Source organism: Antechinus flavipes, chromosome 1 (assembly GCF_016432865.1).
Source record: "Antechinus flavipes isolate AdamAnt ecotype Samford, QLD, Australia chromosome 1, AdamAnt_v2, whole genome shotgun sequence".
NCBI classification, from domain to species: domain Eukaryota; kingdom Metazoa; phylum Chordata; class Mammalia; order Dasyuromorphia; family Dasyuridae; genus Antechinus; species Antechinus flavipes.
Genome location: NC_067398.1, coordinates 159,827,889 through 159,854,835, shown reverse-complemented (window position 1 = coordinate 159,854,835; position 26,947 = coordinate 159,827,889). Strand labels below are relative to the sequence as shown.

Below are 26,947 nucleotides of genomic sequence, written 5' to 3'. Positions count from 1 at the left end.
CATTCAGTTCCTCCAACTTCAGAGCCAGAACTCAAAAAGATAACATCTTCCAACCAATGGGACATATATGCCCAAGTATATGACAGAATTTAAGTGTATTCTAAAAAAGTTTGTTAAGCTTCTTGAACAAAGTTAACACATCAAAATTTGAAGAGAGGTATGTATGTATATGTGTCTGTGGGTTAATTACAAAAATTAATTAAAGAAGAGAGTTTACAAAATGGATGCCGATAAGAAGAACGTTTCCTAAAGGAAATAGGGTTTTGATTATATTGCATTATAGACAGGAAAGTTGTTCTATATATAATAACCGTATTATCCAAAAGCTCCAATCTTTTATATAACATGGATGAATAAATGGGGCCATTAAGATGGAACTTCCAAAAAGGCTATCTGCTCAGTGAAAAAAAATTTCTAGTTGACATACTTTCTGAAGGAAAACTATGTTAGAAAAATTACAAAACAAATCAGATACTTGCCAAAATGGAAAAAACTGGTAGTGCCCAAATACAAAGTACCAATCAAATTTCTTCCCTGAAATCCAAGCAGTGATACTATATTTTCCAAAAAAAGATCTCAGTTGTCACACTAATATGCCTTTGCAAATTAACTTGCATGATCAATATCTTTGAGCCTCTGAGATTCCTTACTGGTAAAATTAGGAGTTTGATTAGACCTATAAGATAATCTGTGATACACTTAAGTTTTATTTACAGCAAAGTCAAGATTAGTACAATTTAGTTTCTTATGCCCTCATCGGTCAATGGATACAACTCTCACACAATTGTAATAGAATTTATATAGCACTTTAGTATTTACAAATTCTCACTGGATCTTTATAATGTCTCTATAAAGCAGGTGTTCTTAGTACATTTTAAAAATGAAGAAACTGAAGTTGAAAGCGGTTAAGTCAATCAATAAACATTTATTAAGCACCTACCAGATAGTATAAGAGTCAAGAAGACTTATCTTATGTGAATTAAAATCCTGTTTCAGACATTTACTAGCTGGGTGATCCTGGACAAGTCACTTAACTATTTGCTTCAGTTTCCTTATCTGTAAAATGAGATAGAGAAGGAAATGGCAAACTTCTCAACTTGGCAAATTCTACTAAGAAAATCTCAAATGGGATAAGATGAGTGAAATATAACTGAAAGGACTTGAACAACAAAACATAAGAGCTGAGAATATAAAAAGAGGCAAAAAGACAATCCCTGACCTTAAGGAGGTTCACAATCTAACAGTGGAAGATTAAAAAGCAAAATAATATGAATAATCTATGTATAGAATAAATAGAAAATAATTAAGAGAAGGCACCACAGAATTATGAGGCACTGTAAAAGGATTTCAGTAGAAAATGGAATTTTAATTGAAACTTGAAGAAAGTAAGAAAGTAAAGATGAGGGAGGAAAACATTCCAGGTATTGGGGACCACTAGAAAAAATGTACAGAGCTGAGACCAAGGAGGCCAGTATCAATAAAGCAGAGATTCTAAAACTTTTTCTATTTGTGACCCCTTTCCACCGATAAATTTTTACACAATCCTGAGTATATAGGTATGTAACGTAAGTCTACAAATCAAACATTTAGTGATAATATATCATAGATATTTATTTTAAAACAATTATTGGGTATGCATATAATTTTCTGGTATACATATAATACATATAACATTTCTTAAAAACAAAAGCAAATTGGATAAGTAATGGGTGTAAATGTGCTTATTTATTTTTACATAAAGAATTAAATTTTGGCAGAATATTTTATGCTGTAGGACATAGGGTATTTCAGCAACCTTTTACTGCTGCATGACAATGCATGAAATAGAATAAGGTATAAGATTGATACAGCTGGGGGAGGAGGAGGAAGAGGGAATTATTATAAAGGGCACTGAATGCCAAGCAGAAGATTTTTTAACTGATCCTGGAGATAAGTGATAAAAAGCCACTGGCATTTGCTAAGTTGAGTTTTGGGGGTTGGAGGGGAAAGAAACATGTTGGAACTTTCTCTTTAGAAAAATCAAAACTCAGTCCCCTATATTAGATCAAGTAAATGGGATTTTTGGTTTTGCTTGGTCAGGATCACATAGCTAATATGTACTATTTCAAAAAGGATTTGAACTGAGGTCTTGATTCAAATCCAAAGTTTTTTCCACTATGCCATGTACATTTAGAATATTAATAGTTAATATTTATATAATGTCCAAAATCTAAGTAATTCTTAACATCTTTTGCTTTTGTTGTTGTTCTTGTTACAACTCTGTCCAAGAGCATAAAAACAGTATGGGCCAGATATATCTCTAAATATGAGGAGGTATTTTTATTTTCTCTTCCCTTTAACAGAAGAGGAAAAATCATCATTTTGTGGGACATTTGGTCATTTTTATTGTAGTTTTCAAAATAATTTTCATATACCAAAACCACTTGGTATTGGCTAAGAAATAAACTAGTTGATCAGTGGAATAAATTAGGTTCAAAGGACAAAACAGCCAATAACTTTAATAATCTAGTGTTTGACAAACCCAAAGACCCCAGCTTTCAGGATAAGAACTCACTGACAAAAACTACTGGGAAAATTGGAAATTAGTATGGCAGAAACTAGGCATTGACCCAGACTTAACACCGTATACCAAGATAAGGTCAAAATGAGTTCATGACCTAGGCATAAAGAATGAGATTATAAACAAATTTGAGGAACATAGGATAGTTTACCTCTCAAACCTGTGGAAGAGGAAGGAATTTATGACCAAAGAAGAACTAGAGATCATTACTTATCACAAAATAGAAAATTCTGATTATATCCAATTGAAAAGTTTTTGTACAAATAAAACTAATGCAGACAAGATTAGAAGGGAAGCAATAAACTGGGAAAACATTTTTACAGTCAAAGGTTCTGATAAAGGCCTCATTTCCAAAATATATAGAATTTATAAGAAATCAAGCCATTCTCCAATTGATAAATGGTCAAAGGATATGAACAGACAATTCTCAGATGAGGAAATTGAAACTATTTCTAGCCATATGAAAAGATGCTCCAAGTCATTATTAATCAGAGAAATGCAAATCAAGACAACTCTGAGATACCACCATACACCTGTTGGATTGGCTAGAATGACAGGGAAAGATAATGCGGAATGTTGGAGGGGACGGGGGAAAATAGGGACACTGATACATGGTCGGTGGAATTGTGAACACATCCAGCCATTCTGCAGAGTGATTTGGAACTATGCTCAAAAAGTTATCAAACTGTGCATACCCTTTGATCCAGCAGTGCTACTACTGGGCTTATACCCCAAAGAGATACTAAAGATGGGAAAGGGACCTGTATGTGCAAGAATGTTTGTGGCAGCCCTCTTTGTAGTGGCCAGAAACTGTTAACAGAGTGGATGCCCATCAGTTGGAGAATAGCTGAATAAATAAATAGCTGAATATGAATATTATGGAATACTATTGTTCTGTAAGAAACAACCAGCAGGATGATTTCAGAGAGGCCTGGAGAATCTTACATGAACTGATGCTGAATGAAATGAGCAGGACCAGGAAATCATCATATACCTCAACAACAATACTATATGATGATCAATTCTGATGGGCGCGGCCCTCTTTGGTGATGAGATGAACCAAATCAGTTCCAATAGAGCAGTAATGAATTGAACCAGCTACACCCAGTGAAAGAACTCTGGGAAATGAGTGTGAACCACTACATAGAATTCCCAATCCCTCTATTTTTGTCTGGCTGCATTTTTTATTTCCTTCACGGGTTAATTGCACACTATTTCAAAGTCTGATTCTTGTTGTACAGCAAAATAACTGTATGGACACGTATACATATATTGTATTTAACTTATTTTTTAACAAGTTTAACATGTATTGGTCAAGCTGTCATCTGGGGTGGGGGGAAGGAAGGGAAAAATTGCAACAAAGGGTTTTGCAACTGTCAATGTTGAAAAATTACCCATGCATATATCTTGTAAATAAAAAGCTATAATAAAATTTTTTTTAAAAAATAATTTTCATAAAAGACTACTAGGAAAATAATTTTAGCTCCAGTTTAGAATATGAAATAATTTGTACAACTTCCTTCCCCTAATAATAGGATTCAATGGAAATACTTACATAGGGTGTGCTGACATAAGCCACCTTTGACATATGAAAGCCTATGACTACTCTGATACTGCAGTTACATAAAGTTACATAAAAAAAAAAAATTCAATTTTTCTTTATTTCCTTTATGTCACAGGCAAAGACTTTATCATCAAGTGGCTAGTTTACAGATGATGGATGAGTTATGGACTTACCTAACTAGACTGCTGTTCACAAAGCAGATATAGTTAGCTTTTAGGACTTTTATTAAAATAGCAAAAAGGAAATTAAATGAATGGGAGGGGAGAGAGAAAAGGAAGCAAATAATCACAATAGTTAGAATTTCTATTTGCAGATTATATTTTTTTAAAAAACCCAAAGATTCAACAAAAGGTGGGAATGAATTCTGAATTATCCAAAAAGAACAAAATCACCTTATTACTTTGCTGTACTAGCAAAAGCTGGGAAACTGAGAGAACTACTTCTTACAAAAATAATACATTTGGGCACATACCTACTAAAGACATTAACAAACATTGGAAAAACTCTTAATAAAAACCATTTAATGAAATTTTAAAAAGGATAAAATAATCCAATATAAATTTGATGGTAACATAGGATCATGGGAGAAAAGGGCAAGAACAGGGTCAATTTTTGGTGCATTCTTGAGGAAGTCATAATTTTCCTAGACCTCAGTCTTCTCGTAGGTTCTCATTTCAGTAATTCTTTGAAAAATGAGGGAACTGGATTAAGTAGCTTTATATTTCTAAGATCACTGTTAGATGAGGTAAATATATAATAAAAATAATAATACTAGCAAAATAAATTTCTAGATTTTTATGCCATCCCAGTAGACTTAACAGAATATATTTATTTAAAAAAAAAAAAAAAAAGGGAGATGGGTTTACATCACCAAACTTTGAATACCGTCAACTTCTTGAGATTAGAGACAACATTCTACTTCTTTTTGTGGTTCCAGCCTTTAGCACATTGCTTGGCACATAGCAGGTTTTTTAAAAAAATTATTGACTGGCTGGAGTGTGGTAATGATGGTGATGATAATAATAATAATAGGAGAAAAAGGAGAAGGAGGAGGAGGAGGAGGAGACAAAGAAAAGGTGAAAAGCAATTCAATGGAACAACTAAATCATAGAGAATTGGAAATATAAGGCAAAATACATTTGAAAGACTAGTACTTTATATAAATCAAGCTAATCAATTAATATTAATATCAAGAGAGTGAACCAATTTTTCTAATATTTTTCACTGAAAACAAGAATATGTGAAACAGCATTTGAAATCAATCATCTATTTATTTTTAAACCACCACAAAAATACAAGAAAATGGAATGATTTTACAACAATTATGAAAGGAAAATGTCTATTCAATAGGAGATTAAAAAAAGAAGGAAAGGAAAAAAGTCACAAACCATTCTGTCTGAATCCACTGCAAACTTGGGGCAACATATGAAATACAATTTCATATATTCTATTCAATGAAAAATGTTGGGAATATTATATAACCTCAATTAGGCACTCAATGCTATTAAAAATCATTCTTTATTTTCCTTATTAACTCACTATAGTGTTCTCCACAGCAGTTGTTCCAAAAGAGCTCTTTTTATCCTTCCTCAACCCTCTCCTGGTTTTCCTTTCTGACATCCTCTCAGCCATTTCATATTTTACAAAAAATAAAAAAATTGGGAGCCATTTGCCATGAGCTCCCTCTTCTCCCCTCTTATATATCACTCATATGTCACCTACCACTACCTCCCCCTTCTCACACAAAAAAGTGTTCTGGTCCTTATATGCATAAGAAATATTTCCCCATACTTGCCTAAGCTATCCCATTCCACCCCATTCTTCTAATACACTGCTATCTACTTGTTCTGCTCCTACTGTCCACAAACATGCAAGTCTCTCTCATCCTCAAAAAATTTCCATTTCATCCTTCTACATGGCTATCATCCTTTATCTCTTCTGCCCATTGTGGCTAAATACCTTGACAAGACCTACAACAAGGTACCCCTTACAATCTAGTTTCCAATCTAAAAACTCTTACTGAAAATGCTTTCTCCAAAGTTATCAATTATCTTTTAGTCAACAAATCCAATGGTCTTTTCTCAATTCTCATTCTTTTCAGCCTTTGAAACTGTCAATCCTTTTCTTGACACTCTCTCCTCTACAGGACATACTTTTCAGGACACTACTATTCTGGTTCTCCTTCCACCCACTGAATTGTTTATTTTCACTACCCTTTGCTAGATCTTCATCAAGGTCACATCCTCTAAACCATAGTATCCCACAGAGTTCTTTCTGGACAATCATCTCTATTTCCTCTATACTTCACTTGGTGATTTTATCAGTTCCATGGATTTAATTATCAGCTTTATACTGATGATTCTCAAATCTACTTATCATGCTCTAACATCTGTGTTACTCTAATATCATATCCAATGACTTTCAGACATCTTTAAGTGGATGTCCAGAAGAAATCCTTAACTCAGTATGTCCAAAACTGAATTCATTAATCTTTCCTGCTGAATCCTCTTCTTCTCCCTTACCTTCTTCATTAGTGTAGAAGGCAACAACATCTGCCCAGTCTCTCAGGATCAGGATCAGAATCCAGAAGTTATCCTGGACTACTCACTATTTCTTACCTATCATATCCAAACTACTACCAAGAGCTGTCAATCTCACCTTTGTAGTTTCACCTTGAATATATCCTTTTAACTCATCTAAAATAGCTATTATTCTGGTACAGGATCATAATCATTTTCTCTCTCTCTCTCTCTCTCTCTCTCTCTATATATATATATATATATATACACATACACATACACATACACACACACACACACACACACATATATATATACATATTATATATATATATAATCAGACACTTAAATGTTTATTGACAGAATGACTGAAAACTCTCCTAGAAAACATTTCATTAAAAAAAAAAGAAAAGAAAAATTGTATACAAAAAAAATTTAAGAGAACAACTTATTCTCTAATGGTAAATATATATATATATATATATATATATATATATATATATATATATATATATACACACACACACACACACACACATATATATAAAATCAGACACTTAAATGTTTATTGACAGAATGACTGAAAACTCTCCTAGAAAACATTTCATTAAAAAAAAAAAAAGAAAAATTGTATACAAAAAAAAATTTAAGAGAACAACTTATTCTCTAATGGTAAATGTACCTCCATTATATAGACAAAGATACAATTTCATGTTGATAGTTCTTGTAAAGCAACAGGCTCACTATTATGATAATCCTGAATCTATGAATTTGTGTCATCATTGAGGAAGACAACATGGCAATATATGCTAACTGCTACAACACTGGTGATATACTTTGATTTATTCCATTACTAGAATTATAACCTAAAGATGTTATTGAAAAGAAAATAGCTTTTTAAACAAAAAGGAGCAATATTCAGAATAACAAAAAAAATTTTTTCTTAAATCAAACAACAGAAATCTAAAAATCCAGAAGGAATAAAAGATAAAACCATAGTCCAATGACTGAGGAAAGGCTAAAATAGTTTTAACAAGCATATCACCCTACTATGTTTCAGATACCATAGGCAGTCAAAAACCAAACAGTCCTTGCACTACCAAAAGTTATATTCTCCTGAACATAATAGAATATTATTACATCCTAAAAAAACAGCATGTATGAGAAAACATATGGGGAAAGCTGAAAGAAAACAATATACTAAATGCCTATTACACAGTAGGTACTTTAAAAATTCCTGTTGACTCCCATATACACAAAAAACTAAGTTTTTTCTTAATTTTTTCATTAGTTTTTGACATTTCATTTTATGGGATTTTAATTTCTATTTTTTTTCCCTCCCTCTTTCGTATCTCCCACCCCAAGATGACAATCAATCTGACATAGGTCATATATATGCATATTTATCCTATTTTCACATTAATCATGTTGTAAACAAAGAATGAGAACAAAAGGGGAAAAATATGAGAAAGAAAAAAACAACAAAAATAGTATGCTTTGATCTGCACTCAGACATCATACTTCTTTCTCTGGATATAGATAACATTTTTTATTGCACATGTTTTGGAACTGTCAGAGCACTTTATTGCTTGGAAGAGCCAAGTCTACCAAAATTGACCATTGGCACGTTGCTGTTACTATGTACAATGTCCTCCTGATTCTGCTCATTTCACTAAGCATCGGTTAATATAAGTCCTTCCAGTTTTTTCTGAAATCTGCCCACTATTCATTCCTTATAAAATATGAGTATTTCATTACATTTATATACCACAATTTTTTCAGCCATTCTGCAATTGATGGCCACCCCCTTGATTTCCAATTCTTTGCCATTACAAAGAGAGTTGCTGTAAACATTTTTGTACATGTGGGTCCTTTTATCTTTTTTTAAAAATTATTTCTTTAGGATCCAAACTTGGATCAAAGGATATATAGTTTTATAGCCCTTTGGGCACGGTTCCAAATTGCACTCCAGAATGATTGGATCAGTTCATAACGTTTCAATTTTCCCAACATTTATAATTTTCCTTTTCTACTAAATTGGCTAACTTAGTTATGAGATGGTACTTCAGAGTTATTTTAATTTAAATTTCTCTAATCAATAGTGATTTAGAACTTTCTCATATTATTATAGGTAGCTTTAATTTCTTTATGTGAAAACTGCTTGTTCATATCCTTTGACCATTTATAAATTGGGGAATGACTTGTAATCATAAATTTGACTCAGCTCTCTATATTTTAGAAATGCGACTTTTGACAGAACCACTGTCTGTAAAAATTGTCTTCCATCTTTATGCTTTCTAACTTTGTAATAATTTTGTTTATATAAAAACTTTTTAATTTAATGTAATCAAAATTCTTCTTGTATTTCATAATATTCTTCATCACCTGATTGGTCATAAATTCTTCCCTCTTCATGGGTCTTACAGATAAACTATCATTTCTTGCTCTCCTAATTTACTTATGGCACAAGATGTTAATCATTGTTTAGTTTCCACCATACTTTAGTTTTCCCAGTAATTTTTATCAAATAGTAACTTCTTATCCCAGAAGTTACAGTCATTGATTTATCAGTATTGAATTTATAGATTACTATAGTACTGACTACTGTTTTCTTGTGTACTTAACCTATCTTAGGCAGTACCATATAGTTCTGATGATTGCTTCTTTATAATATAGTTTTTAGTAAGGCTAAGTCCCCTTCCTATACTTCCCCCTACCCCAATTACTTCTCTTAATATTCTTGATCTTTTGTTCTTCCAGATTCATTGTTATTCATTTTCCTAGTTCTATATTTTTTTAGCAGTCTGATAAGTCACAACAATGAATAAGTAAATTAATTTAGGTAGAATTGTCCTTGTTATTATATTAGCTTGGCCTATCTATGAACAACTGTTCCAATTTTTTAGATCTGACTTAATTTGTGTAAAAGTGTTTTCTAAATGTGTTCATATACTTCCTTTTTTGTCTTGCAGGTAGACTCCCAAATATTTTCTATTGTCTCCAGTTATTTTAAATGGAATTTCTCTTTCTATTTCTTGCTGCCAGGCTTTGTTGGTAATATATTGAAATGCTGCTAATCTATGTGGAGCTTATTTTTTTGTCTTGCTTATTTTAAATCTCTTTTAGTTGATAATCTACAACTCCCAAAGTGTACCATCATACTGACAAAGAGAGATAGTTTGGTTTCTTCATTGCCTATTCTAATTCCTTCAATTTCTTTTTCTTCTCTTCCTGCTAAAACTAACATTTCTAATACTACATTGAATAGAGGTGATGACAGACATCCTTGCTTCACTACTGGTCTTATTGGGAAGGCTTCTAATTTATTTCTATTACATATTAATGACTGCTGATGGTTATAGATAGCGAGATAGATAGATACTGCTTATCATGTTAAGGAAAACTCCATTTATTCCTATGGTATTGTTTTGTTGTTTTTAACAGGAATGAGTACTATATATCATCAAAGGTTTTTTCTGCATTTATTGAGAGGTACTGATATGATCTATTATGCTGATAGTTTTCCTACTACTGAACCAGTACTTCATCCTTGCTATAAATCCCAGCTGGTCATAATGTTTTATCCTGGTGATACATTGCTACAATCTCTTTATTAACTTTTTATTTTAAAATTTACCATCAACATTAATTAAGGATATTTACCTATTAATATTCTTTTTCCGTTTTGGCCCTTTCTGGTTTAGGTATCAGCAACACATTTGTGTCAAAAAAAAAAAAAAAAAAAAAAAGAATTTGAAGGACTCTTTCTTTGCCCTATTTTTAAAGTAATTTATACAGTACTGGAATTGTTCTTTAAATGTTTGATAAATGTGAATATATATGGCCCTGGAGAATTTTTTTCTCAAATTCACTCATGGCTTCTTTATTTTTTTTTTCTAAATTGGGGTAAAGTATTTTATTTCCTCTTTTATTAATCTGGGCAATTTATAATTTTGTAAATGTTCATCCATTTTATTTAGAGTGTCAGATTTACTGGTATACAATTGGGCAAAATAGATCCTAATTATTATTTTAATTTCCTCTTTGTCAGTGGTGAATTTACTCTTCATTTTTGATACTGGTAATGTGGTTTTCTTCTGTCTTTTTAGAATCAAATTAACTAAAGATTTATCTATTTCATTGGGTTTTTTTCCCCCACAAAACCGGCTCTTAGTTTTATTTATAAATTCAACAGTTTTCCTACTTTCAATTTGTTAATCTCTTCTCTGAATTTCAGAATGTCTAATTTAGTATTTAAGTGGGGATTTTAAATGTTTTTTTTTTCTTGCTTTTTTTTTTGGTTGCATGTCCAATTCAACTATCTCCAACTCTTTCGCTATTTTATTTATGTAAGTATTTAGAGATATGAAACTTCCCTTAAGAACATCTATGGTTGCATGCCAGTTTTGGTATGCTGTCTCATTATTATCATTCTTTTGAATAAAATTATTGGTTGTTTATATGATTTGTTGTTTGAACCACTCATTCTTTGGGGTTGAGATTAAATTTCCAGTTGTTTTTAGTCATGGTCCTTCATTGCATATAATTTTTATTACATCATGATCTAAAAAGGATGTATTCAATCTTCTTAATTTTCTGCATTTTATTACAAGATTTTTAATGTTCTAACAAGGTAAAAACTTGTATAGGTACCATATACAATGGAGGAAAAAGTTTTTTCCTATCTATGCCCATTCAATTTTTTCCAGTGTTCTATCATAGACTACTATCATAGACATATTAACTTTTCTAAAATTTTATTCACCACCTTAGTTTCTTTTTTTGCTTATTTTATGGTTACATCTATCTAACTCTGAGAGGGGGAGGTCAAGTTCCTACACTAATATTGTTTTGCTATTTCTTCCTATAACTTCTCTTGTAAGAATCCAAATATTAGGAAAACCTACCACCACTTCTTAAGGTCACTTTTGGCTTTGGAAAATATTTCATCTTTGGGAAGTTCCTCCTGACTTTGAGCTTAAATTAGACTCCTTTTAACCTCTATCACCAAATATATGAAGATAGCGACCATGTCCCAAGGGTCTTCACCATGCCACTAGTTCTCTTCTGAAGGAGTAAATATGTGTCCATTTGGAATCCAAGGCTCCAGGTGAGCTCTTAGGATGGCAAAAGATTGTGGATATGTCACCTTTCCATTAGCATAAATTCAGCCCAAAATTTTTGGGGACTGAATTTTTTTCAGCTCTACCTTAATCCACTGCTGACTCATTGAATTTACAGTCCACTCAGATCCCAGATCTTTTTTTCAGGATAATTACTATGTCCTTTTAATTTTATACTTGTGAGGTTGATTTTTTTTTTTTTTTTTTTTTTTGCTCAGGAAATTGGGGCTAAGTGACTTGCCCAGGGTCACATAGCTGGGAATTATTAAGTGTCTGAGGCCAGATTTGAACTCAGATTCTCCTGACTTCAGGGCTGAGGCTCTATCCACTGTACCCACCTAGCTGCCTCAAGGCTGATTTTTTAATACCCAAATGCCAGACTATGCATTTAACCTAATAGGCTTTCATTTCACTATATTAATCACAATGGTCAAGCATGTAAAGATCATCCAATATATTGTTTCTGTCCTCCAACCCCAAGCTCAATGTCGCCTTCCATCTCTACCTTTGTCCAAATCCTTAATTTGGTGTTAAACACCATAAGAGCAATTGCAGATCCCAAGGGTAATTTCCTAAAGACCTCTGGTCATATTGCTACTGAGTCATTAATAACTTCTCCTTGACTCCTGACATTCAATCAATTCTGAATCCATCTGTGTTATTGTCTAATCAATGTCTTTCCAGTTTCTTCATGAGAACAGTATGAGATGCCTTCAGAACAGATATCAATCCAGGACATGGGGGCACTCACAGTGTTCCTAAAAAGACAAATTCATCTTTGCATAGGATGAGTCAAGTAAGAATCTTTAGAACTCAGTAGCTCTCATGTCCCATGTCCTCTCAGGTCTAGGCATGATGTGTGAGGGCTAAGTAGATTGCCCTCTCTGATTATCCTACCCGTCTGCCTGCTCTTTCTCAGTCTCATTGGCTGGTTCATCATTCCCTTATTCCTAAGTGTGAGTATCTCCATGTTACAGGATCTCCTCAAAGGATCATAAGATTGAAGCTAGAAAGGGGCTTACAGAGCAAAAGCTTGGGACTCACAATTTGAGAAGATTTCAGGGATTCTCTGAAGTTGGATAGGGAATACATTTAAAAAAAAAAAAAAAGGATTTATATGCTATGCCACTTGTGCATATTGTGTTTAGTATTGATTTTACTTCATTATCTGATACCTTTTTAGCAAGAAAATTTCCTTATCTCTCTTAATTAGATTTTTGTTTTTTTGCTTTTGCTTTGTCTGAGATCAGGATTGCTACCCCTATTTTTTTTTATTTAAGATTAACTATTAACATATTCTGCTTCACCCTTTTATCTTTACTCTTGTGTATATCCCTTTGCTTCAAATAGGTTTCTAGTAAACAATACATTGAAGATTCTGGATTTTAATCCCCTCTGCTACCCGATTCCATTTTATGAGAGAGTTCATCATTCACATTTATGATTACAAGCTATGCATTTCCCTCCATCCTACTTTTTCTCATTTATGCTCTTTTCTTTCATTCTGTCCATCACTAATGTTGCTTCTGACCATCATCTCCCAGAAACTGTCCTCCCTTCTATCAATCTTCCTTCGTTTTCTTTTCCTTTCCCCTACTTATGCTGTCTTCTCCTCTCTCCATTCCTTCCCCTTTCTTTCCCATTTCTACACTTCTCTATAAGTAGTCCAATAATTCTTAAATTCTCTCTCCTGGTTCTATTTTCCAGTTTAGTTATTTCCCAATGAGATAGTTTGCATTGTCTTCTACTTTTTTATTCTTCTTATTTTGTTTGACTTATTCTTGTTGTTGCACAGGGTCCTTAGCTTCCATGCCCAACTTTTGTTTTTAAGGTATGATTTTCTTCAGCTTTCTTTTATACCACCTTTTCCATTACTTCAATGGATTTTTTTTTTTTTTTGGCGTTTGGTTAACTGAATATGTTTAGGAATTGTTTTCTTTAGTCAATTTTTGTACTTCCTTTTCCAAGCTGTGAGTTTCTCTCATTTCTTTTCCCAATTTTTCTTCTATTTTGCTTATTTGACTTTTAAAATCCTTTTTGAGCTCTTCCAAGAAGGCTTTTTGGGTTTGAGACCAATTCATATCCCCCAATGAGATTTTTTATATAGGCGTTTTATCCCCTTCTGAGCTGGTGTTTTGATTTTCCTTGTCATCATTAATAGCTTTCTGTAGAAAGCTTTTTTTGTTTCAACTTTTTTTTTTCCTGGCCTATTTCATGACTTTCAAAATTGAATTATGTTCCTAAGATGCAGAGGGCATATCCCAAACTTCTTGTGTAGGGTCACTGATTTTGGGTACTGGGATAACCCGACCTTGTTGCACCTGCTATTGCTTAGTTTCTGGGACTGGCAATTTGCCTTCTAAGCTGGGCTGGAGGCTCCACCATTAGTCTGCTGTGTTACTCTCCAAGTAAGCTAGCCAGAGGTCTGGATTACTGATTTGTGCTGTGACTTAGACCTGCCCATTGCCTTGCCTGGAATCATCTGCATTGGGCTAGACTGTGCTCCTCTTTTACCTAAATGAGATTGATCTTTCCTGAAGTCCTTCTAAGCTATGTGAAGCTGGAAAATTGTTTCACTCTCTTTGTAGGTCTCATCACTCTAGAGTCTGTTCAGAAACTTGATTTAAAGTTGTTGCTGAGGAAAACTGGAAAGTTCATGAAACTTCCTGGCTTCTCTTTGCCATCTTGCTTTTGCCCTACCCCAGTTTTAAGGAAAAAAAAAAAAAAAAAAAGGCAAAAGTATTCAAAAGTGAATATGAAAGTAAACAATGTTTCACTGTTTTTGTAATATTTTTTGTAATAATAACATGCATTTTAAGAAATGGAGTTCAAGGTTTTATACATAGTAATTTTGTTTTTGTATTTAGATGTCAGTAACCTTGAGCAACAACAAAAAGTTTACAAAAACCAATTCCTTTGAGATTCCTTTAAGGAAAATTATATAGAAATACAAGGAAATGAAAGGCTAAATGAGTAAAGATTACTAACACACAGAGTAAGGTATATATAAGGCACTATAAGCAAGGTTTTAAGATTGCCACATTTCACATGATAAGCAACTCACTATCAGAGTTTGCTATAACATCTAAGTCTCAATCTCTGGAAATATAAAATAGCAACTATTAAATTTATAACATGTAATCCTAACAACTGTACTAAGGAAATGGTAATATTGTTTTGGGAGCAGGGAGAGAAAAGAGGGAAATTGACAGGGAGGAGAATGAAGAAACCTATACTTTTAAAGTTACAGATCTTAAAGTTGTATGTGACTAATAAGTCAAGGGAGACATCGAGCACACCAAAGTATAAAGAGAATATGTCCAAAAATATCATGTGCTTTGAAATTTTGCCTCAAGTTGATTTTACAGCTAGAAAAGGGGTGATAAATATTTTCTACTTTTCATTTTGACAATACAGCATAACCAAAAATACAGAATTCTAAATTGTGCCATTAGTACTGCAGTTCATCTACATAAGTTGATTCCTGTGGACTAGAGTAGGTATCTATTGTTTATAAAATTTCCATAGGAAAAAGAGTTTTGATCACTGATTAGCTTGTGAAAACTTTTAAAATATATTTCTATACTGCTAAACTTTGTATTGGACAATAAGGCATTATTTGTCATACTCTGAACAAATTAAAACAAAATCTTATTTAGGTCCTAAATCTTCATTTCTGGTTATTAAATGCATACCACAGATTATAAAACTGATAAGACAACTAGTACTAATCCACAATTGTATTTGTTTCTCCTAAAGATGAGAAGAGACTCAAACATAATCCTTTGGACTGCCAATGAAGTATAGCTTCTATTAGGCAGCCCTCAATACCCCCAGGGTAAGAGAAGAACTTAAAATGACAATCTTCTACTAATTTAAAAATATTCCCTTTCACTTATATTTATTACTAAAAGCAACATTAGTTCTTCCAAGTTTCTGTATTGCTCACAAGAAATTAGATTCCTAGCAACAAAGTTTTATAAAAACAATACCAATATAACAAAACAGATGTCTTATGGAGAATACCACCAGAGAATTTAACAAGGCAGAGTATAAAATTGGAAATATGTTCACTTCAAACAATAATAGTATGACAGAAAGAGCACTTAAGCCTATGAATCAGAACTTAGTTCTGCAACCCAGCTGTGTAACTGTGGACAAGTCACTTTAGTACTTACCTGTAAAACCAAAGTAATGTATTAGATAATTTTTAAGGTTCCTTCATACTAAAATTATATGATTCTACAATTCATTACTAGCAATTACTTAAAAAAATTCAGAACATAAGCATGTTTCCTACTCCAAACTCAATTCAAAATTGACAATTATTTTTATTTGCCTGTTTTGAGTTTCCTTTTGCACCATCAAATTTGATAGTATAAACAAGTACTAAGTGTTTAACTTATTTGTCCAATAATTGTTTACCTCATTTTTTATGCATTAAGTCACTAAACCATTCCAAAGAGTCTTTTCTCTTTTTCCCACTCTATGAAAAATTCATACTATTAGGCTGAATTTCTACTTAATGCTTACTGTGATAGGAACATTCTTCTTGTACTTAAAAAAATTCTACTCTGAAACTTGTCACCTAACCCTAAAATCTTCAATCTCCTTATATGGTTATCTCTCTAAAAAACATAATTTACTCAGGCATATTAGATTAGACATATCCATTATATACAACTCTTGTCCATGCCTATCAATAGTTTTGCCATGGAGTAGGGAGTTGACAAGATGTTTCACTTAATACACTACAGACTTTCTTTAATTTCCTTTGAAATTAAAAAAGTTGATGAAGTATGTAGTCTGCCCATTGGTTATTACTAGGTCTCATCGTGTAACTAACTATCTTTTTGGATATGTTTTTTTGATGACATCCTTTACAAAAATTTCTCAGAGGAAGAATACTAAGAGATAAGAAAATGATTAAGAAATTCTATGCCCATGAGATAAACAAACAGTATGAAATAGAAAGACATAATGCCAAGTTTGACAGGAATTTAATGTATATGAAGGTAAACTGCATGAAATGTCTTGAAGGGTAAGATGGAATCAGACTGAGGAGGGACCTTAAATATTGGGTAAGGAGTTAGTTTTTATCATAGAGCTGGAGTTCTTAATTTTTTTTTAATGTCATGTACACTTTTGGTAGTCTGCTTAAGCCTCTGGACCTCTTAATTTCCTGCACTCACAAATGAAAGAAAATATCAAATTTCAATTAGAGATTAGTGAAAATAAAGATGTAATTCCCTTCTTCCCCATTCAAATTTATAAACTTCCTGAAATCTATCCACAGATCCCAAGTTAAGAGCCCTATCTTAACACACAACAAGATGTACTAAAGGCTTTCTATCAGGGAAGCAACAGGGTCAGACTTAGGACTTACAGAAAGACAACTTGTATAGTTTGTGGAAGATGAATAGATAATCATGACTGGAGGATAAAGGAGTGACAAAATAAGCTGCAAAGGGTGGTGCATTAAGGATGACATCAATCCTGAAATAAATATCAAATGTTCAAATACTACCAGGAAATTTGAGTTTTAGCACTGGTCCACACTCAAATAACTCAATTGGTAAGAGTTAATTTCTTAGGCTTATAAAAAAATCCACATTATTCATACTTGTGTCTTCTTCCAGATAACAGTTCTGTAAAATAGCATTGATCTAATAATTCTAAAAAATTTCATCTCTGTGCTAAAGGTAAAATTGCATTTCAGGAAATCCTAAAGATTTTGTTAAACCTACATCACATTTAAATGAAAATCTAACATAGGAAGGTGTGATTAATTTTATTTGTGTTTGTATGATATATATGGTTAGATGTGTGAGATATACATATTTGTAATCTTCACCATAGGAGAAGTTCTTTGTAGTGGGATGCTTTCTTCTAGTCTCTTGAAATACTGGGTATTTGGGTATGGATGAACAGTAGAGGAAACACCAGTAGCTCACAAAAAATGGTAATCACTCCTTGGCTGCCCTCCTGAAACCCTTTAAATCTTCTAATTCCACCAGCAATTACACAATATATAAGTTATACAATATATAAAAAGTTTATAGCACAAGCATAAAAATATTTATTTAAAAAGTGAACTCACCGTAATAACAGCTTTGCTGAGACAGATAGATCCCCGGCAGCCATACTCTGTCTCATCTTCAGATTTGTAGTAACTCAGAGTATTATTTTTCAAAACTACCCAACGATCCTGCCACCCATGAATGTAATTTGTCCACTAAGGGAGGAAAAGAAAAATGAACAATTTGTTGAATCAGTAGTTAATTTTTACAAGTTTGACAATTCTATCTAAATTAATCTATGTATTTAGTGCCATACCAATCAAACTGCCAAAAAATTACTATATAAAATTAGAAAAAAATAATACCAACATTCATCTGGAAGAACATAAGATCAAGAATGTCAAAGGAATTAATGGAGAAAAATTGCAAAGGAAAGTGCCCTAGCTGTACCATAACAAAAACTACATTATAAAGCAATGGTTATCAAAACCATTGGTACTGGCTAACAAATAAGAGTAGATGGATCAGTGGAATAGATTAGATTCACAAAACACAAGTCAATGAATATAGTAATCTAGTGTTTTATAAACCCAAAAATTCAAGATTCTGGGTTAAGAACTCACTTTTTGACAAAAAGTACCAGGAAAACTAGAAACGAATACAGCAGAAACTAAGCACGGACCAGTACCTAACACCCTATACCAAGATAAGGTTGAAATGTGTTCATAACTAAGACATAAAGGATTTTATTAGTAGAACATTAGGAGAAATTACAAAACAAATTAGAAGAACAAAGGATATCTCTCAAATTGTGCAGAAGGAAGGAATTTATAGCCAAAGAAGAACTAGAGAACATTATAAAATGCAAAATGTATAATTTTTATTATATTAAGTTAAAAAGTTTTTGTACAAAATGTTTGTGGCAGCCCTGTTTGTAGTGGCTAGAAGCTGGAAAATGAAAGGATGTCCATCAATTGGAGAATGGTTGAGTAAATTGTGGTATATGAATGTTATAGAATATTATTGTTCTGTAAGGAATGACCAGCAGGATGAATACAGAGAGGACTGGCGAGACTTACATGAACTGATGCTTAGTGAAATGAGCAGAACCAGGAGATCATTATATACCTCAACAACGATACTGTTTGAGGATGTATTCTGATGGAAGTGGATCTCTTCGATAAAGAGAGCCTTAATTGATCAAAGATGGACAGAAGCAGCTACACCCAGAGAAAGAACACTGGGAAATGAATATAAACTGCTTGCATTTTTGTTTTTCTTCCCGGCTTATTTATACCTTCTGAATTCAATTCTCCCTGTACAACAAGAAAACTGTCCGGTTCTGCACAAATATATTGTATCCAGGATATACTGTAACCTATTCAATATGTAAAGGACTGCTTGCCATCTGGGGGAAGGAGTGGAGGGAGGGAGGGGAAAAATCGGAACAGAAATGAATGCAAGGGATAATGCTGTAAAAATTACCCTGGCATGCGTTCTATCAATAAAAAGATATTAAAATTAAAAAAAAAAAGTTTTTGTACAATGCAGCCAAGATTAGAAGGAAAGTAAAAAACTGGGAAAAAAATTTTTATAGCCAATGTTTCTAATAAAGCTCTCATTTCTAAACCATATAGAGAATTGACTGAAATTTAAGAATAAAAGCCATTTCCCAATTGATAAAAGCCTCATTTCTAACATATAAAGAATTGACTCAAATTTATATTATATATTAATTTTATTGTTTTAATTATATTTTATAAAAATAAATTATATATTGATTTCTTCAAATGAAGAAATTAAAGCCATTTCAAATCATATGAAAAAAAATGTTCTAAATCATTATTGACTAGGCAAATGCAAATTAAAACAATTCTGAGGTATCATTTCACACCTTTCAGATTGGCCAAGATGACAGAAAAAGACAAAGATAAATGTTGGAGGGGATGTGGAAAAACTGGGACACTAATACATTGTTGGTGGAGTTGTGAACTGATCCAACCATTCCAAAAATAATTTGGAACCATGCATACCCTTTGAGCCAGCAATATCTTTTACTGGGTCTGTATCCCCAAGAGATCATGACAAAAGGAGGACTCACATGTGCAAAAATTTTTGTAGTGGCAGGGAACTAGAAATTGAGTGGACATCCATGAGTTGGGGAAATGACTGAATAAGTTATGGTATATGGCAGTAATGGAATATTATTGTTCTGTAAAAAATGATGAGCAGACTGATTTCAGAAAATCCTGGAAAGACTTACATGAATTGATGAAGTGAACTGATGAGTGAAGTAAGTTAAACTAAGAGAACATGGTAAGATTATGTGAGGATCAACTGTGACGAACTTGGCTCTTTTCAACAATGAGGTGATATTCACGGCAATTCCAATAACTTGTTCTGGGAAGAGCCATTGGCATTCAGAGAGAACTATGGAGACTGAATGTGGATCACAACACAGTATTTTCACCTTTGTTGTTATTGTTTGCTTTTTTTTTTTTCTCATTTTTTCCCCTTTTGATCCAATTTTTCTTGTGTAGCATTATATATGTGGAAATATGTTTAGAAGAATTATACATGTGTAACATATTGGATTATTTGCTGTGTAGGGAAGAGGAGGGGAAGGGCAGAGAAAAATTTGGAGGACAAGGTTTTGCAAGAGTAGATGTTGAAAACTATCTTTGCATGTATTTTAAAAAATAAAATAAAATGAAAATAAATTTTTAGAATTTAGATTACTTTAAACTCTCTTTTGCCAGCTTTTAAATGGGGGGCGGGGGGGAACCTAAGGAGAAAAGAATACAAAATGAAAATTACTTATGAAGATCAGAAAATGGGAAATTTTTAGTGATTTCCAGATTGCATAAAATATTTATGTTCACTTATGGCATAATTTAAAAATTCTTAAACTAGGGCTTATGACCTCATATGGGGTCCGTTATTGAATGTGGAGGTAGAAAATTATGGTCATCAGTAAATGTTTGATTTTTTAAAATTGTTTTAAAATAGATATATTTTACATACCTGTATACTCAAAATAGTGTAAAAAATTTCCTGGGGAAAAGTGGATTGGGAGTCTGAAAAGTTTAAAAAGCCTTATGAGAGTTAATAATGTAAGTTACACAAACTTCCCCTCTACTCCAGGATTGCAAAACATGCCCCCCCCCAAAAAAAAAGCAACTAGTAATAATTCCAAAAGAACTATCTTGGGGTACCCTCCAAAAAAAACTATAGATGATTACTGAACCTCTACCAGCAATCTTTAAAAAGTAAGAACATATAGCAGATATGCTAGGACTGAAAGGCAAAATATCTGAATTTTCAAAAAGAAGAAAGCAAATAGCATCTTTAAACTCTAAGCCAGTGTCTTTTCTTTTTCTCCAATTCCTGGAAAAATTGCAAATATTGTTATAACACATCCAGAGAAAGAATTATTGAACTCTGATTGCAAACTGAAGTATAATTTTTTCAATTTATTTATCATCTTTTTTTTTTTTTTTACCAGTATGGCTAATATGGAGTTATTTTTTGCATGATTTTACATGTGTAATAGACATCTTGCTTGTCTTCTCAATAAATGGGGAGAGGGCTGGAAGGAAAGATTTTGGAAGTTAAAAAAAAGAAAAGAAGAAACAATTACTATCTAGGAAACAAGTGAATCAACATGGTTTATCAAGAATAGATACTGTTAGATTAAGCAACCCCCTCTCTCATTTTTGGACAGGGTTACTAGTTTAGAGGATCAAAGGAATGCCACATACAGAACTTACTCAGATTTCATTTTATTTATTTATTTGGAAAATAAGATTTCAATGGCCATTCATAAATCAATCCCACAGCTGACTGGCATGGAAGGTTTGAACTGCTCTATTTCTGACCTGAACTGATTTCCTACTTCTTAGGTAGTCACATGATTATTTTCCCATCCACTCACTGCCTCATGTTGGTACAGGGATCAATGAAGATGCTCCATAGATTTTAGTTCTACTGCAGTTCAGAATTTCAGAAATGAAGAGATTTACCAAGAGATATCAAACATATAATTAGGGAGATCTCAAACTAGTTGAATGGCAAGATTAAAAAAAAAAAAAGTCTTTAATGAGTTATTGTCAACTTGGAAAGAAGCACTGTAGGGCCTCAGCTCTGTCTCTTAAACTTTTAAAAAATCAATGATATATAATTATCAAATTAGTAACCTGGGAAGGACTGCTAACAACAGATATTTGAGAATCCAAAAAGATCTCAATGGGCTAGAATTCTGTGTTTAATTCAATGAGATGAAATCTAGTAGGGGAAAATATAAAGTCTTTATACTTATACTTAATTAAAAAATAATTAACTTCACAAATGCTGTTGTGGAAGATTCATGGTTAGAGAGCAACCTATCTGAAAAAGATGTGAGGGTTTGGGTGAATTGCAAGCTAAATATAAATCAGCATGACACAGAATTCAAAAATACTAATAAGATCTTATGCTACATTGAGAAATATAGTTTCCAGAAAGGAAGAACATAGTCCTACTGTACTTTGCCCTGGGTTAGGATCACAGAAACAATAATGTGTTTACTTCTGGACATCACATTTTAGGAAGGACATTAACAAACAGAAGACAAGAACTGGAGATATTTAGCTTGAAGAAGAATCAAAATGAACATGAAAGCTGTCTTTAACTATTGGAAGGGATGTAACATGGATCACACTTGCATTCTTCTTAGCCACAAAGCAGAACAAGGAGAAACAAATGGGTTAAAAGCTACAGTGACTAATTTTTAACACAATTGTAAGGAAATATTTTCTTACTATTATAGGTATCCAGATGTAGGGGGAGAAGAGTAAGAAATGGGAGTTTGGGCTCCTAATGGGTTTCCTCTAAGTAGGGGTTTTACAGTCAAGGTTAAATAAATGGTCTTAAATATTCTGCAGAAAATATTTTTATTCAAATATGGTGAACTGTGTTCTGAGATAGAGAAGGAAAGGGGTCCCTGAGTTCTTAGCCCTCATTTTGAAGAGGATACTACTTGGCTAAAGTCAGCCAGATTGGAACCCAGGTCCTCTGACTTCATATCTAATGTTCTTATGCCAATCTCTAAGATTCTTCAGCTATCTAAACAAATTCTCCTAAATCAGCTTTGCTCCTCTTAAATACAAACAGGAAGAAAACAGTTGAAACAGAGGCTTTAGATTATAATGCAGTTTCTCTGCTGTTCTTAAGTTTCCACTGCAGAACTCCCTTAATTCTTTCATTTGGGTATTATCATTTTCACAATGTTTCTTCCCTATTCTTTTTTCTTGCCTCACCATCTACTAATTGTGATTCTTTACATAAAGAACATTTATAGGGGGGTTGAAATAAAAGTCATGGCCATATAGGTAAAACAAATTTGCTTAAATATTTTCCTTTTAATTTCCTATTATCTCAATTAGCACCAATATTTCACTATCTGGACTAACACCTACTTCAAGTCCAATTCAGCCCAATAATCAAAATTTTCATACTTGTGATAAAAAAAAATTCTACCAGTGATATCACTGGTATGAGGGAATACAACAACAAAATTTATATGCTTAGAATTCAGCTAGTTATATATCATTGAGTAAAAAGTATCCAAGGGATAACTTGACTAATTCATCCTGACTCTGAAAACCAATTCTTTTTCCACTATTCTATGCTTCTCATATTTGTTATATCCAAATAATTTACAGATTAAATGTTACTACAATAATGACTCATAACACAAAAATCTGGAGCTACAAGAATGAGTAAAAGCCCAGCAATAAGTGGTTACAAACAATTGTTTTAAGACATATTTTTAAGAAAATATAAACATTTCAATACATTTAGAGAATGAATAGCTGATTTTAAAAGTTGATAATGTATTTTTTAATTAAGAGCAGTAACAATTTTTTATAAGCAGCCTTCAGGTGCTTCCAATACTTGTCTTTACTATAGTTACAACTAACTGCCAGGCAGAATAATAACCCCTTTTGGAAGCACAACATTTTTATATATCCTTAAGCAATAGGCATATCGGTAAAATTACAAAAAAAAATAAGTTTCATTATCTGAACTGTTACAAATCATTTCCTAGTAGCCTTGTTTTCTTCCAGGTCCTCCTCCCTCCCTCCACACCCCCTTCCCCCACAATTGAGGTTAAGTGACTTGCCCAGGGTCACACAGCTAGTAAGTATTAAGTATCTGAGACCAAATTTGAACTCAGATCTTCCTGACTTCAGGGCTGCTGCTCTATCCACTGTATCATCTAGTTGCCCCCATGATTCCATCCTCTCCTTACTTTTCTCACTCAAACTCATTGCTTTAACTATCATTATCTAAACTTTCCAAACAAAAATCATCATTCCAGCCCAGCCTATAATCCAAGCTCCAGATCCACAGATTGCTAAAAGTCTGCTCAGTACTGAGTTTGATACTTAATTTCTAGGAAAAAAAACTACAGATTCTATTCTTTTCTGTTAAGGTGAAACAATAATTTTCCCAATTATCCAAGTTTAAAATTTGAGTCAACATTTGACTCCTCCAGATCCCTTAAAACTAAATCACCAAGTCAATTTAATTAATATGAAGTGTTTATATGTAAATAGCCAAGGCTCAAAAATAATACAATCATTGCCCTGAGGAACTTAATAATACAAAAGACATCACATATGTGCAAACAATTGTAACACAAAGTAGTATAAGTACAAGGGAGATCCAAAAAAAGTGCTTGTAAAAATGTTATGAGATATTAGGGAGTAGGTAATAGTAATTAAGATGAGGAAAGTAGAATGGAAGATCCCCAAAAGGTGGAGAAATGTTTCCTTTTTTTCATCTTTGCATCCCTAGCAATGACCACACACTAAGTACCTAGTAAATGCACTTATGTGGAGAAGATTGCAACTAAGCAGAGCTGTGACACAAGCAAAAGAGGCTCCATTCTATTCATAACTGGGAGTCAATAAGGTGAGTAAAGTACACAATCAGGATAGGGAAGGATCAAAGTAAAGGGATGGCAAAGAGTAGTACAGTACAGTTTTTCAAAACCACAGAAAATGTGTAATTTCAAATAGATAAATTGGAATCAGGGGAATGTATTTATTATTATGGCAATGATGAGTCAGTGAAAATTTCTAAGCAAAGAAATGATGTGATTGGAATAATTTTTAAAATTTTTTAAAAAATTAGTTGGGAATATACTTGTGATGGAGAGATCCATCCGCATCCAGAAAGAGGACTATGAAGACTATAGATCACAATATTGTATTTTCATTTTGTTGTTATTTGCCTGCTTTTTGTTTTCTTTTTTTTTTTTTTTCCTTTTTGATCTGATTTTTCTTGTGCGGCATGATAATTGTGGAAATATATATGTTTAACATATATTGGATTACTTGAAGCCTGGGGAGGGAGTAGATAGAAGGGAGGGAGAAAAAAATTTGGAACCCAAGGTTTTAAAAGGGTGAATGCTGAAAACTATCTTTGCATATATTCTGAAAATAAAAAGCTATTTTTTTTAATTACCTGGGAAACTGGAAAATGAACTGCAAAATGTTTGAGGTTGAAAAGGGAGGGACTTAACTCTGGAGTTAGAAAACATCAGTCAATACTGATTCTATCGTTTACTATCATATGCAACTTTGGGCAAGTCATAATCTCCCCAACACTAAATTTCTTCATCTGTAAGATAAGAGAAGGTCTCTGAAGTTTTTTCTAATTCTCAATCTATGATCAGATGAAAAGGAGAAACTAGAGGCAGGAAGTACATGTAGAAAGACAGCTATTGCAGTAACCCAGAGGGGGAAAAAACTAAGACCTGGGTTTGGGTGGCTACAGTGGGAAAGGAAAGAATAAATATGAAGGCTAACAAAAAAGTAGGATCTGTAGTGCTTGGAAACTGACAATAGTAACTTTCTCACTTAAGTTTTAGCTCAGCTCAGGCATCACCTCCTCCTACACAAGGCCTTCTCCATCCCTGCAGCTATTAGTACTTTTGTAAAAGTTATTTTGTAACTAATCTTACATTTACTTATCTTTAAACATATCATTCTCCCACAGCCCCAGTCATTCCTTAAAAGCCGGAACCCATGTACTTTTCCTTATGATCTGTTTAAAAAGCACAACTGCCTAAAGAATTAAGTTCAAACTTCTCACCCTAGCATTTAATGTCTTTCATAATCAAACTCCATCTTATTTATCCTACCTTTTCTCCTCACTTTCTACTTCTTTTCCTTCCATGTTTAGCCAGTATATAAAACCCTCCAACTCCTGCCTAACTAGACCTCACCTACCATTCGAAACAATACCTCCTAAGTTTTCCTGAATGTTACATGGTAACCTCATATGGTGTCCCACACATAATTGGATCACATGCTATCATTCACATACAGTTATCTGTTTAATGTATTTGTCTTGTCTCTTCCCCCCACCCCCCCAACCCCCCCAGGAATCTATCAGTTACAACTGTTGATAATGCTGAATTACTGTTGGGAGAGTCAGTTATGTGAAACTATCCTTGTTAAAATACCTAAAATCTGGCTATTCCCCCATTCCCTTCTCTATAAAATAAAATAAAATAAAATAAGTTGGAGCAGAAGCTATCCAGAGCCCCAACTTCCAACATTTGATTCAAAATAAAAACTGAATTTGAAAACAAAAGTTAAGGCCTTAATTTTTAAAATTTAAAAAATCAAACCTTATACTTAATTCAAAAAAGTAGATTAAAAAAAGATTTATCAGAACTTTTGTTAAGTTTACAATAGAGTCTCTGGGGTGCTTGAAACGACTAAAATAATTTGTATATTTCATTTTAAGTACTTAAAACTAGTGCTGGTAATCCTTCTAATCTAGATAAAATAGGCAGCAGTAATTTGGAGGGTTGTGTTTTGACAGAGTAAACACAATCAATTATAACTTTGGATGCAAATTAGGATATAAAGTAGAGGGAAAGGAGGAGAGAAGACAAGGAGAAGGAAAGAGGAGAGAGGGAGTTATATATAATTTAAACAGTGGAGATTTTGTCTAGAAATAGATTTATATTTTATTTTCATAGAAATAAATATGACTATATTGCTGACAAATTTTATCAAGATCGAAAGGATTGTTAAACACTATGTTTTTTTGCTGAAGCAATTGGGGTTAAGTGACTTGCCCAGGGTCCCATTGCTAGACAG

The 26,947-nt window shown here is 32.8% G+C and overlaps 1 protein-coding gene across 2 annotated transcripts in view; it reads right to left on the bottom strand.

Annotated features, from left to right (window-relative positions):
- The window catches only part of CERT1 (ceramide transporter 1), a 144,095-nt gene that overhangs the window by 114,989 nt on the left and 2,159 nt on the right, over positions 1-26,947 (bottom strand). For both annotated transcript variants that reach the window (XM_051992131.1, XM_051992122.1), the window contains exon 2: positions 17,867-18,001. In XM_051992131.1, coding sequence (XP_051848091.1) covers positions 17,867-18,001 — 135 coding nt within the window. The remainder of the gene's footprint in view (positions 1-17,866; positions 18,002-26,947) is intronic.